This window comes from Natator depressus, chromosome 1, assembly GCF_965152275.1.
Source record: "Natator depressus isolate rNatDep1 chromosome 1, rNatDep2.hap1, whole genome shotgun sequence".
Lineage (NCBI taxonomy): Eukaryota > Metazoa > Chordata > Testudines > Cheloniidae > Natator > Natator depressus.
In genome coordinates this window covers 287716008-287730875 of record NC_134234.1, presented here as the reverse complement: position 1 = coordinate 287730875, position 14868 = coordinate 287716008, and the positions used below count along the sequence as shown (strand labels likewise).

The 14868-nt window shown below is 44.9% G+C and overlaps 1 protein-coding gene across 1 annotated transcript in view; it reads left to right on the top strand.

The window, feature by feature from the left end:
- The window catches only part of MON2 (MON2 homolog, regulator of endosome-to-Golgi trafficking), a 151641-nt gene that overhangs the window by 85456 nt on the left and 51317 nt on the right, over positions 1 to 14868 (top strand). Inside the window, exons 21-22 of the mRNA XM_074942137.1 lie at positions 385 to 495; positions 4622 to 4797. Coding sequence (XP_074798238.1) covers positions 385 to 495; positions 4622 to 4797 — 287 coding nt within the window. The remainder of the gene's footprint in view (positions 1 to 384; positions 496 to 4621; positions 4798 to 14868) is intronic.

Below are 14868 nucleotides of genomic sequence, written 5' to 3'. Positions count from 1 at the left end.
TGAAACTATATTTTGTTGAACTGCCTTGATTTTCACATTGTTTACTTCTGCCTCTCTCCCTATTGCTTCCTCTTGTTTCCTTATTCAGAAGGTAAGCTTTTCCTACAGATATATTGTCCTTCAGCATTATTAAACTTAGTCTTAACTTTTGAGGCCCTTACCACCTAATTGATTGAAGGAAGCAGGTTGTATTGAGAAATACAGGAAAAAATAGTGAAATACAGAGGTTTCAGCTGTTTCTTATTCTTGTAAATTAATATTTGATTAATATCATTATTTTAAAAACACTACATAGTTTATATATCCAGTTTGAATTGTGAAAATTTACAAATCATCTTGGTTTAAATGAATGTAGCTTTAAATAAGGCTATGCTGTATCTTCAGGTCTGCCAGCATCCAAACTCCAGAATGAGAGAATGGGGTGCAGAAGCGTTAACCTCTCTCATTAAAGCAGGGCTGACATTTAACCATGACCCTCCATTATCACAAAATCAGGTAAAGTAAGTTTTTGTGAAATGATGCTTTCCTTTTCTGGAATTCATAATAAACATGAAATCAGAGTCTTCCCTAGAGGTAATTCAACAAACAGGTAGCATTCACAAAGCAGTTTTACTATTGAGTTTATAAGTAGATGGAACTTTGTGTGTTAGGTACAGAGATCATGCATTCTGATCAGCTACAGCCTCATTCCCTTCACACATGGAGAATAAAGAATGATGTTGCTAACTCACTGTGTTCATATAGTAGAACAAAACGTGGGCCACCCTCATGAGTACAAAACAGTTCTAAAATGGTTAGAGGAATATAGAAAATTTTGACAGAAGGCACAGGATTACATGATAGATTCTTTTGGTGTATAAATTGTATCTTTATCCTTTCTCTCTATAGAAAGCCATTACATGAGAGAGAGAGAGTTAGCTGATTTTTTCCTACACATGCTTTGGCTTTTTCTCTTCAGCTGTTTTTTTAATTTTTTGTCTCCTATTCATTTTTTGGTGTTTAATTTAAAAAAGAATATCCCTTTTCTGTTATCTTACTCTGTCCCTATAATTTTTTTTATTCTTTGGCAATATATATTTTCTGACTTAAATTTTAGGTCTCTTTTTTAGAAGTGTAATAAAACTAGGTTCTTTCAAATACTACCTTTTATTTAATAAATTTTACTTCAATGCAGATTTCTTTTCCTACTGCTAATTTGATTCTATTTATCCTTTGCATCTTTTAGGCAAGATTTTCTACTTAAATCTGGCCGCTAGGCACTACTCAGTTTAGGAAACAGATTCTTAAAGTGACTGACCAGCTGAGAAAAACCACTGTGGGGGAGGAAACTTTCAGCCAGCGGAAGTCTGGCAGAGCTGGTCTCATTAACCCTAACCTAGGGAAATTGCCAAAGGCAGGATGCAGCCATGTTATCTCGGTCCTTCATTGGTGTATGCTGGAGCTAGCACAGACTAGACCACAGAACCAGAGTGCTGCTAGACAGTGGTTGGATGCACTGAGGGAATCAAGTCCTTCACGTGGAGTCAGACCAGCAAGGCCTGAGATAAAAGTTGAGTGTTTTTTGACAGAGGACTAAGTTCTGGTGAGACCTGCAATCTTCTGGTCATTTGACATTTGAAATGGAAAATTATATCACCAGAACAATAGCAACTGTTAAAAGGAGAATTTTAAGTTCACTCAATGTATATTTGTCTAAAAATTAAAGTAATGCATATTTTGGGCATAGATGGCTATGACATAACAAATGAAACATGGAGGAACGTAAAAGTATTGTTTTTTGTTTCAACTTGATATGGCCTGTTCCATTTAGGGTAAAATGTTTTGGAGGTATTTTTGTAATTGGGGGGGGGGGGAGGTAGTTTGATAAATAAAAGCCTTTAGGACTTTGGCATGGAATGTCTCTTTCTGATCCTCTGCCCTTCTCTTTTAAGTCCTCCTTTCTCCTTCCCATTGCATTTAAAGTTGACTCAGTAGTCAATATTAACTACTGCTAATCTGTATCACTTTCCTTTTCATTTGAAAAACTGCACTGTGGAAAAAACTGTTAATTATGATTTTCGTGGTAAAAAATTAAAGATCTGTCAACCATGAAAAATAAATGAAAGCCTGTATCATCTCATGCCTCTTAATATTATAATAATAATAATACTAATAAAAAATAATGCTTAGCACTTTTATAAAGATTCATAAGCCCTGCACAAAATAATAGTTAATCTTCAAAACACTTCTGTGAAAGATTACAGTTTAAAGATTCCATCCTCTCAGCATCCATTACATGATTACAAGATTAGCTCTGGGAGTTACCAGGCAAAGAGTTATAGTGAGGTACATCAATCCCCACACGGGGAATTTTCCAATCCTGTAGTGCAAGTGGTACAGTCCACTGGTGTTATCCACTGTCAGTTCCTTTTGGTGTAAAAGGATGAAACATTTACTTATGCACTTTCATATCGGCAAAAATGCGTGACCTCAAAAGCAAAAACCTCCAAACTTTGAAGAGAGGCAGGTGTGGTGGTCTATGTGGAGAATAACAGTTCTGTGAGAGAACTTCAAAGGACCAGAATTACGAAGTAACTAATTTTCCCTACTCTGAAGATACCATCATCACACTGACTGTTGAGGGGAGCAGTGGCTGACCCATAACACAAATAGAATTTGAATATACCACCTGTTCTGTGGGGTGTAAGGATGCATGTATAGAATAATAAAATCATAGAACTGGAAGGGACCTCGAGAGGTCATCTAGTCCAGTCCCCTGCACTCAAGGCAGTACTAAGTATTATCGAGACCACCCCTGACAGATGTTTGTCCAACCTGCTCTTAAAAATCCCCAATGTTGGAGATCCCACAACCTCCATAGGTAATTTATTCCAGTGCTTAACCACTCTGAAAGTTAGGAAGTTTTTCCTAATGTCCAACCTAAACCACCCTTGCTGCAATTTAAGCCCATTGCTTCTTGTCCTAGTCTCAGAGGTTAAGAAGAACAATTTTTCTCCCTTCTCCTTGTAACAACCTTTTATGTACTTGAAAACTGTTATCATGTCCCCTCTCAGTTTTCTCTTCTCCAGACTAAACAAACCCAGTTTTTTCAATCTTCCCTCATAGGTCATATTTTCTAGACCTGTAATTATATTTGTTGCTCTTCTCTGGACTTTCTCCAATTTGTCCACATCTTTCCTGAAATGTGGCTCCCAGAACTGGACACACTATTCCAGTTGAGGCCTAATCAGCGCAGAGTAGAGCAGAATTACTTCTTGTGTCTTGCTTACAATGCTCCTGCTAGTACATCCCAGAATGATGTTTGCTTTTTTTGCAACAGCGTTACACTGTTTGACTCATATTAATCTTGTGATCTTCTATGACCCTCAGATCCTTTCCACAGTACTCCTATCTAGTCGGTCGTTTCCCATTTTGTATGTGTGCAACTGATTGTTCCTTCCTAAGTGGAGTACTTTATATTTGTCCTTACTGAATTTCATCCTATATACTTCAGACCATTTCTCCAGTTTGTCCAGATAATTTTGAATTCTAATCCTATCCTCCAAAGCACTTGCAACCCCTCCCAGCTTGGTATTGTCCGCAAACTTTATAAGTGTACTCTCTATGCCATTATATAAATAATTGATGAAGATATTGATGAATAATTGATGAAGATATTGAACAGGATCAGAACCAGAACCGATCCTTGCGGGACCCCACTTGTTATGCCCTTCCAGCATGACTGTGAACCACTGCTTACTACTCTTTGGGAACGATTGAGTGCTTGCATGGAGGGATATTGTCCTCCAAGGATCCTTGGTTATGGAAGTTCCCAACCAGTTTCACACTGGCATGAAACTCATGAATGAGACTCTTGTGAAATTGTTGTCCAAGAAGCAAAATTACAAGGAATGTGATTTTTCTTAATCCCAGTTTATAGATGAGTAAACTGAGATAGAGTGGTTAAATGAGTCGCTCAGGGTCACACAATAAGTCATTGCACGAGCTTGAGTTAGAATGTAAGAGTTCCTGATTCTTGGCCATGAGCTCCCAAAACCTGCCAAAGCCCAGGTGTTTGATACTATGTGAAACAAAGACCCAAAAAGGAGGGATAGATGGTATAAAGGTTGAAAGAATCTGGAAAAAAATCTTCAGCTGTGTCTTCAATTTAATAACCTAGCATGTCTTCGCAGTTATCAAGATGACAATTCCATTTACACTGCACAAAGTTCCTGTGTAGCTGAAATACATTTGAGTCTAAAAGGGTGACCCTCATAATGGTGAATAGTTGAGAGAGATGCATCTTGATCAATCTCTTTGTTCATGTTTGATGCTTATTTTTAAATAATACTTTGCAATCTTTTAATATACTTTTACATTTTCAGAGTTTAAACTTCACCTGCAAGATTTAAAAGTATCTCCAAATTTGTTGGGAAATATAATACCTTAAGGAGGGAGGGAAAAAACCTTAAAATGATTTTCAAAAGAAGTTAGGTGCCCAGCCTCCCACTGATGGCTTTTAGGCACTTTTGAAAATCCCACTTTAAAAAATGCAGATTTGTACTGTGTGGCTTTATAAGGATGCATTATAATCTGTTTGTTAGTTATTACTCCCCTTGCTGTTTTCTCTGTTTATTTCTAGAGGCTGCAGTTGCTTTTGCTAAATCCATTGAAGGAACTGTCAAACATTATTCATCCTGATATCAGGCTCAAACAACTGGAGTGTGTATTACAGATTTTGCAGAGTCAAGGTGACAGTCTGGGACCTGGCTGGCCATTAGTCCTTGGTGTCATGGGAGCAATCAGAAGTGATCAAGGGTAAGTGGTTGATATAAACCTGATATAGATAAGAAGAGCAGAGAACTCACCATTTACGAATATTCATAATTTTTTTTAGTTATTTCTATGTTCTAAATAGCTGGACTCCACAGAAAAGAAGTTTTGCCTAAAGGCACAGATTGTCAGCTTTCTACTGAATTAATCTTTCAAAAGACTGAAAAAATTCACTTGAAAATCTGCAGATCTGTACTGACAATGCCATTAGTATATATGTTATGGAAAGGTTGGGGCTTTGAAAGATGTGTTTGTTAGAGAGGGACTTATGCAGGGTATGTTACTGTTTTATATTACTGTGGAATTAAATACATTTTGATACTAATGGGTGAATTTTGACAGTAAAAATACTGATGAATGACGAGTAACTTCAGAGATAAATTTTACATTAAACCTGGCAGATTATTAGAGGCAGAATAAATCCATGGCATGCTTTTGTTTGTAATATTTTAGGAGACCAATTCCCACAAAATAATTAAGTGATTCACAAGAGAAATTTGGAGGCCTTTTCCACTAGCTTATGAAAATACATGCAACAATAAAGAAAAAGGCCTGAGGTGATTTCCGTTCCTAAGTATCTTCATTACAGATGTCCTTCCTTTTATTCTCTTAATCAAGATAGAACTTACTTTATAATATCCCTGCTCTGTATATGCACCCTGTTGGAAGATTAGAAATATTAGCAACTAAACTCAGAAAATGTTTAATGGTTTCTCCCTCTGGGCCATAGAGCAATCGCTACATAGTGTTGATCTTAATTTATTTTAATAATTTCTGTTTAGAAGCCTAAAAAACAAGCAGAGAGGGCAAGAAATAAGCCACACTTTTGATACAGAGAATTTAAGTCAGGTGCTTATTTACTCTTTCTCATAGTGCAAGAGCAAGAGGCTAAAAATTTAAAATCATTAAAAGGAAATACTCTTACAGAATGCATAATTTAACATGCAGAACTCATTTCTTCACAATATCATTCAGATCAAGAACTTAATAGTAATAGAAAAATATTAGATGTTTAGTTATTCTCATTATTTTTATAAGATAAACTACATAGGAGAAAATATTTGCAAAGGATATAAACCCTCATGCTGTAAGGCATAAACCAACCACTGACTGACAGGGATTAGGGGAAAACCCTTCCTTTATAGACAAATTATCCCATAATTGTCCATTATGGGGTTTCTTGTGCATTCTTCTGAAGCATTTGGTATGGGAGCATTGCCATTGCGGGAGACACAAAAATATGGTTCAGTAATTTGATCCAATATTGAAATTACAAAAGAAAATTAGTTCTTCTTTGAATGCTTGCTCATGTCCATTCCATTCTAGGTGTGTGCGTGCCCATGTGCACAGTAGTTAGAGATTTTTGCCTTAGCAGTATCCGGATGGTCGTGCTGTGCTCATGCATTGGTATATTAGGCGCTGCTGACCCTATACCCTCTCAGTTCCTCCTTACCACCTGGGACAGTTGGTCAGAGCTCCTTGACTTGCTTTGGCAAAGAGCATTAGCAGTTCTTCTGTCTGTCTTCTTCGTATATAGTTTGTAGGTACTTAGTAAGCCATTAAGTTAAATGTTAGGTTAGTTTGTAGGTAGAGTCCCAGCTGGGACTTTGCCCCTGAGCGGGACATGCCCCTTTCTCCCGGCTTCAAACCATGCTTGTCATGCAACAGGCTGATGCCTTTTAGTGACCCCCTTGCCAGCAGTTTGAAGTGGTTAAGGGAGTCCCATAGAAAGGACAAGTGCAGAATCTAAAAGCTTTTGCCCCAGAATGCAGAAGGAGTGGGATATCCACTAGTGGGCCCTCCTCATGGAGCCTGCATTTAGTCCTGTGTTGGAGCCATCCCACTAGGATCCCACACCACGCACCTCAGCATCGGTGTGGAGCGCACTGCTGGCACCGTTCCCCCTCTCCAGTACCGAAGAAGCAGCAAAAGAAGAAGAGCCCCCTGGCACTGGAGGGGAAAGGGGCTTCAGGCAAAGGTCATATGTCAGACCATGTGCCCATCATGGGGGTACCACTGAGGTCAGACCCCCCAAGCTTGGCCCGGGATCTGACTCCCAGGAGCAACAGGAGACCCCAGCTTCTCCTCAGGCCCTCATTGCCCGAAGTGGCCCCGGCAGCTAAAGAGCAAGTTGGCTGACCAGTACTGCAGAGACTGTGCCTGACACCGGACTTGGTAAGGCCCCAGCACCTAAGGGCAAGCCAATCATGGAACCGGCCCATAGGGCAGTGGAGCACCCTTGGTCCCCAGACGGCAGGTGTAGATCGCCATCTTTTTAAAGATTGGCTAATGTAGTGCCAATCTTTAAAAAAGGGAAGAAGGAGGATCCTGGGAACTACAGGCCAGTCAGCCTCACCTCAGTCCCTGGAAAAATCATGGAGCAGGTCCTCAAAGAATCAATCCTGAAGCACTTACATGAGAGGAAAGTGATCAGGAACAGTCAGCATGGATTCACCAAGGGAAGGTCATGCCTGACTAATCTAATCGCCTTTTATGATGAGATTACTGGTTCTGTGGATGAAGGGAAAGCAGTGGATGTATTGTTTCTTGACTTTAGCAAAGCTTTTGACACGGTCTCCCACAGTATTCTTGTCAGCAAGTTAAGGAAGTATGGGCTAGATGAATGCACTATAAGGTGGGTAGAAAGCTGGCTAGATTGTCGGGCTCAACGGGTAGTGATCAATGGCTCCATGTCTAGTTGGCAGCCGGTGTCAAGTGGAGTGCCCCAGGGGTCGGTCCTGGGGCCGGTTTTGTTCAATATCTTCATAAATGATCTGGAGGATGGTGTGGATTGCACTCTCAGCAAATTTGCAGATGATACTAAACTGGGAGGAGTGGTAGATACGCTGGAGGGGAGGGATAGGATACAGAAGGACCTAGACAAATTGGAGGATTGGGCCAAAAGAAATCTGATGAGGTTCAATAAGGATAAGTGCAGAGTCCTGCACTTAGGACGGAAGAATCCAATGCACCGCTACAGACTAGGGACCGAATGGCTAGGCAGCAGTTCTGCGGAAAAGGACCTAGGGGTGACAGTGGACGAGAAGCTGGATATGAGTCAACAGTGTGCCCTTGTTGCCAAGAAGGCCAATGGCATTTTGGGATGTATAAGTAGGGGCATAGCGAGCAGATCGAGGGATGTGATCGTTCCCCTCTATTCGACACTGGTGAGGCCTCATCTGGAGTACTGTGTCCAGTTTTGGGCCCCACGCTACAAGAAGGATGTGGATAAATTGGAGAGAGTCCAGCGAAGGGAAACAAAAATGATTAGGGGTCTAGAGCACATGACTTACGAAGAGAGGCTGAGGGAGCTGGGATTGTTTAGTCTGCAGAAGAGAAGAATGAGGGGGGATTTGATAGCTGCTTTCAACTACCTGAAAGGGGGTTCCAAAGAGGATGGCTCTAGACTGTTCTCAATGGTAGCAGATGACAGAACGAGGAGTAATGGTCTCAAGTTGCAATGGGGGAGGTTTAGATTGGATATTAGGAAAAACTTTTTCACTAAGAGGGTGGTGAAACACTGGAATGCGTAACCTAGGGAGGTGGTGGAATCTCCTTCCTTAGAGGTTTTTAAGGTCAGACTTGACAAAGCCCTGGCTGGGATGATTTAACTGGGAATTGGTCCTGCTTCGAGCAGGGGGTTGGACTAGATGACCTTCTGGGGTCCCTTCCAACCCTGATATTCTATGATTCTATGATCTCTGCAGCCTAGGACCCCGGCACCACACTCTCCCCCTACGAGACATGGGACACCAGAGTCTAGGCACCAGTCCCCCTACCACCGATACCAGCAAGCTTCCCATGAAAGATCACTGTGATGCAGGTCACCCTTGCCCAGATGGTCTCCCAGATGTCAGTCCCCACTGGGGCGGGATTGCTCCCTGTCACGGCATGAGTCTCCATCCCCCCGGTACCGCTCATCGGGCATTCACCGATCCTCGCTTCACCGGTTGCCGACCAGTGTCATTCAGCAGACTCAGGCCTTGACAGCTCTGCCCTGGTCACCAGAAGGGCAATGGTCGGACTCAGATCAAGAGTTCAGCCCCCGTCCAAGGAGGGATGATTCACCACCGAGCCGCAAAGCCGGCGTGGCACCTGCAGAGACGGCATGGCAGCAGGGAAAGTGGCCCGCTCAGTGGCCATACTGGAACCCGTGGGGCGTGTCCATGATGCTGGTCCCATATTTCTACCATCCTCCTTGGTGGACTTGGACAAAGAGCCCCCAGTACTGCAGTCAGTGGAGTCGGGGTACGGTACCGAATCTGACATGGAGGCAGCGCATCGAACTGCAGCACTTAAGGAGCCATTCCCAGAGAAGGAAGGGGAACCCGCCCCTCCCCCAGCAGTGCACTTGTCATCGTCATTGTCGTCTCTGGACAAAACAGTGGCGGGTCCCTCCCAAACGGGGTAGGCGCCCCCTGCCCTCCCATGGCCTGGGTCATGCTGCCTGACCACCCAAGGGTCCTTAAGATTGCCAAATCACTGTGGCAGTCCCCATCTTCAATTCTGCCTGCTTCTAAGAAGGCGGAAAAGAAGTATTACCTCCCTGTGAAAGGGTTTGAATATCTGTATGTGCACCCTCCAGCGGCATCACTGATCATGTCTGCCATTAATGGAACGGACAGGCAGGGCCAAGTCAGTGGCACGCCAAAAAACAGACTCCAAGAGACTGACCAAAGCTCTGGCTGGGGTAATTTAGGTGGTGTTGGTCCTGCTTTGAGCTGGGGGCTGGACTAGGTGACCACCTGAGGTCTCTTCCAACCCTAATCTTGTATGGACTTACTTGGCAGAAAGATTTATTTGGCAAGCCTGCAATTTCGGATGTCTAACCACTAGATCCTGTTAGGCAGGTACAATTTTAACCTGTGGGACTCCCTTAAAAAATTCAAGGAGGCCCTCCCACAGGACCAAGCTCAGGAGTTCACCGCTTTAGTGGATGAAGGCACAGTGGTGGCAAGGGGGGCCTGGGATGCTACTGACTCAGTGGCCAGGGTGGTCACCTCTGTGTTGGCCATGAGGAGCAGCTCCTGGTTGCAGTCTTCCAGGTTATCCCAGGAGATGCAGGCCGCTATACAGGACCTCCCATTTGAGGGGAATGGGCTCTTCACCAAGCTCACGGACTTGAGACTCCATGGCCTTGAAGACTCCCATGCCACCCTCCTCTCCTTGGGCCTTCATACTCCTTAGCAGTCCAGGAAGCCATTCTGCCCTCCGCCTTCATGGTGTAGGTGCTCAGGGACTCCCCAGCTGAGCACCTACAGGAGAAAGGATAGAGACAAGGGGTCTAAGTGGTGACACACATCATATTCCCATTCATCTTCTCAGCCTGGCCCTTCCAGGAACCAAGGAGGCCAGAGGCAGTCATGTTGAGGTTGTGCTCGAGGACGACACCCCAGTCACCTCCCAGGATCTACGGTTTCCTCTACTGCCTCTGCCCCTTCTGGTCAGCCTGGTCTCAGCTGACCTTGGACCGTTGGGTGCTCAAAGTAATATTCTCAGGTTACACCCTGCAGTTTATGGCTGACCCTCCTTTCCACCCACCTTTCCCATCCCTCTTCATGGACCCTTCTCATGAGCAACTCCTAGTCCAAGAGACCCTCCTGTGCCTGGGGGCAGTGGAGGAAGTCCCTCGAGACGTGAAAGGAAAAGGGGTTTTACTCCCGCTGCTTCCTAATCCCGAAAGCAATAGGGGACCTTACAGCCATTTTGGACTTGCATCGTCTCAACAAGTCTCTCAAAAAGTTGAAGTTTCTCATGGTCTTTCTGGCCTCCATCATCCCCTACCTGGATCGGGGAGACTGGTACGCTGCCCTCGACCTGAAGGATGCATATTTCCATTTTCCCAGGGCACAGGTGCTTCCTTCATTTTACGCTGGGCCAGCGCCATTTCCAATTCATGGCATTGCCATTCGGTCTCCCATCAGCCCCAAGAGTGTTCAAGAAGTGCATAGCACTAGATACTGCTTACCTGAGGTGCTGGGGTGTTCAAATTTACCCATACCTTGATGATTGGCTAATAAAGGGTTGGTCTCGGGATCCGGTGCGGCAGCATCTCCATTTTGTTTGTTCCACCTGTCACGACCTGAGGCTGTTAATAAATGAGAAAAAAAACAACCTCAATTCTGCTACAATGCATAGAGTTAATTGGAGTGGTACTCAACTCTACTCAGGCCAGAGCCTTCCTCCCTGAGGCTCAGTTCCAAGCCATGGTGGACCTCATCTCATGAATGCAAGACCATTCTCTTACTACTGCTCACGTGTGCCTGCACTTGTTGAGCCACATGGTGGCCTGCACATATGTGGTTTGCCATGTGCGGCTTCGCCTCAGCCCCTGCAGATATGGCTGGCGTTGGTCTATGTCCCCAGCAGACACAGCATGGACCATGTGGCCAGGGTCCTGGACCACATACTGTCGTCACTCACCTGGTGGCAGAGTCCTGCATTGGTGTTAGTGGGAGTTCCCTTTGCGGCTCTATCCCCATTGGTGACCCTCATCTCCGATGACTCAGATCTGGGGTGGGAAGCCCACCTGGGCAATGTCAGCACCTAACATCATTGGTCGAGTCAGGATCACTCCCTACACTTCAACATTAGGGAGCTGAGAGTGGTTCTCCTGGCCTACCGAGCCTTCTTACCTCACTTAAAAAGCAGGGTGGTCCAGGTCCTGATGGACAATACAGCGGCTATGTTCTATATCAAGCAGGGCAGAGCCACACCACCTGACCTTTGCGAGGAAGCCCTCAAGCTCTGGAACTACTGTGTACAACATGGCATCCATCTTGTAGCCTCACACCTCTCCAGGGCCAGGAACGCTTTGGCAGATCACCTCAGTAGGACCTTCTTGTCTCTCTACGAGTGGTCCCTCCACCCAGAAGTGTTCAGCTCCATCTTCCAGAGGTGGGGGACTCCCCAGGTGGACCTGTTCACATCCAGGCAGAACTGGAAATGCCACGTTTTCCAATCAATTACGGGGATTGACAGAGGTTCCCCATTGGACGTTTTTCTGCTCCAGTGGTTGGGGGCTCTGTTGTATGCCTTCCCTCCAGTGCAGCTGATTCACATAGTCCTCATGAAAATCAAGCAGAGCGAAAGTGATCCTCATAGTGCCATTTGGCCACGCCAGCACTGGTTCGTCACACTTCTGGACCGCTCGGTGGCTGCTCTGTTACAGCGGCCGCTCAGGCCAGACCTGCTGTCCCAGAACCACAGCAGTCTTCTGCACCTGAACCTGGTGGCGCTGCACCTGACGGCTTGGCTGCTGCATGGTTAAATGCAGAGGAGCAGGAGTGCTCAGCCACTGTCCAGTAGGTCCTGCTGGGCAGCAGAAAGCCCTCTACCAGAGCGACCTACCTGGCCAAATGGAAGCGGTTCGCTTGTTGGACCTCAGATAAAGGTATTTGGCCTGAGCGGCCTTGCTGCAGTTGATCCTGGACTACCTCCTGCATCTAACTGTCTCTTTCAACTATCAAAGTCCACTTGACCGCTATTTCGGCCTTCCATCCACTGCTCGAGGGTAGGTCAGTTTTTGTCCAGGACATGACTGCCAGGTTCCTCAAGGGCTTTGAGCGCCTCTACCCACACATCAGGGACCCTATTTCACAATGGGACCTGAATCTTGTGCTGTCACGACTCACGGCTGCCCCTTTGAGCCTCTGGCTTCCTGCTCTCTCCTCCTTCTGTCCTGGAAAGTCACATTCCTAGTTGCAGTAACATCTGCCTACTGGGTCTCTGAGATTAGGGCGCTTACCTCAGAACCACCCTACATGGTCTTCTACAAGACAAGATCCAGCTGCAGCCGCACCTGGCTTTTCTACCCAAGGTGGTCTAGCAGTTTCATACGGGCCACGACATTTACTTACCTGTCTTTTTTTCCAAAGCCACATAAGTCAGAAGAGGAGTGTAGATTGCATTCCCTTGATGTCAGGAGAGCGCCAGCCTTCTAAATTGAAGGACCAAGCCAATTCGCAAGTCGTTGCAATTGTTCATTGTGGTGGCCGACAGGATGAAAGATCATTCAGTGTCCATTCAAAGAATTTCTTCTTAGATCACTGCCTGCATTCGCTGCTGCTACAATCAGGCAAAGGTGCCACCTCTGGCAATTGTAACTGCCCATTCAACCAGGGCGTAAGCCTCCTCAGCAGTTTTCCTAGTCTATCCAGGATATCTGTAGGGCAGCCACCTGGTTGTTCGTCCACACGTTCTCGTCCCATTATGCACTTACCAGACATGGAAGTAAGCAGGGAGCCCAGGGCCCTTCAGAGCAGCGCCTAAGCCCCGCTGCCGGAACCCCAGGGTAGCAGCAGCAGGGCTCCTGCAGTGATTTAAAGGGCCCGGAGCGCCGCAGCGGCCGGAGCCCCGAGCCCTTTAATTCACCCCTGAGCCCCAGGGCTCTCAGCTGCCTCTGCAGCTGGTAGCTCTAGGGTGATTTAAAGGCCCTGGGGCTCCCAGTCACAGCTGGAGCCCTGTGGCTTTTAAATCTTGATTTAAAGGCCCCGCCTCTTCCAGTTGAGGCCACGCCCCCCTCAGGACTCAAGTGTAATGGTAAGTCCTTTAAGTTACTTTCACCCTGGTACTTACCCAGCAGGCCCGGGAAGATGCTGGCTTCTGTAGAGCAATGTTAGAAGCCACAAGACCGTGAACTCTGAACCCAGCTCCGAGGATACTGTTTGTGAGTCACCTAGAACGGAATTGACATGAGCAAGCACTCGAAGAAGAAAACGGTTATCTACCTTTTGTAACTTGTTCTTCGAGATGTGTTGCTCATGTCTGTTCCATTACTCACCCTCCTACCCCTCAGTCGGAGTTGGAACTGAGAGGGCATAGGGTCGTCAGCGCCTAATATACCAACACATGAGCGTGGCACTCAAGGGGATGCTACAGATGACCCTACAGATACTGCTAAGGCAAAAATCTCCGATGACTGTGCATGTGGGCGCACAAACACCTGTAATGGACATGAGCAGTGCATCTCGAAGAACAGCAGTTACAAAAGATAGGTAACTGGTTTTTTTCTTACTAGTAGAGCTTGGTAACTGAAAACAAACATTTTATTCACAGGGCTCAGCCATTATAGAACTGATGCACCTCTATTCAGACTACACTCTGGACCTTCTCTGAATTTATGTTCTGGATTGAGCCATGCTTCTATAATCCAAGCAAGGTGAACTCTGGGTCAAATACTAGGGAAGCTCCAGAGTGAAGCTTGAATACAATAGTATATAACCTACATATAACCTATGTAGGTTATATGTGCTGTGTGCTACAGAACTCTTCTATTTGATTTACAGTATTTTCACAGTTTACAGTTGAATTTCCAAAGGAACCCTCTGAATATTAAAAGTGGAAATTACAATATGATTCATTTTCCTTTTCTTAGGAATCCTGTACCAGTCTCTGCCATAAGACAGTTACACACACAATTAGCAATTTCAGATGTCTTTTTACTGGATAACACTCCAAAGATAAACCATTACAGCACAGCAGTTACATCATACCCTAGCTAGACTAACATCACTAATTAGAGAGTTATTTTCCTTTAAAATGAAGCATATAACACTGGCCTAAACCCTAAAATATATTTCTATTCAAACCTCTCAGAAAATACAGTCATCAGGACTTCTGACAATCAGAGATAATCTTCTTTCATGTAGTCTCACCATAGGCATTATATTGACAATTAGATAAAATAGTTGTACCACATAACCAGTTGTTTCAGCATTCACAAAACAGAGTGTACACACAACTTGAAATAAGGAAAAAACCTTACAGTTTCTGTAGCTGTTAGGCTCAAATGGTGTCTTTGATTCAGTGATGTAGTACAGCTCACAAAGGAGTTGACTCCAGTCCGCGATTCCTCTTTTATGGGGTTTTCTAATCTCAATCCCACTGACTTCTGTAAAATTACAGGAAACTGTATTGAGAGTCAATCCATAGATTGTCTGGGTTACCCCTGCCAGCTCCATCTTCTCCCTGCAAGTCTGAGCTGGATCTGACTGGACTGGATCTTCTAGTTTCTAACTAAGGGCATATGTGTGTACATGCAGGAATGTCTGCCCT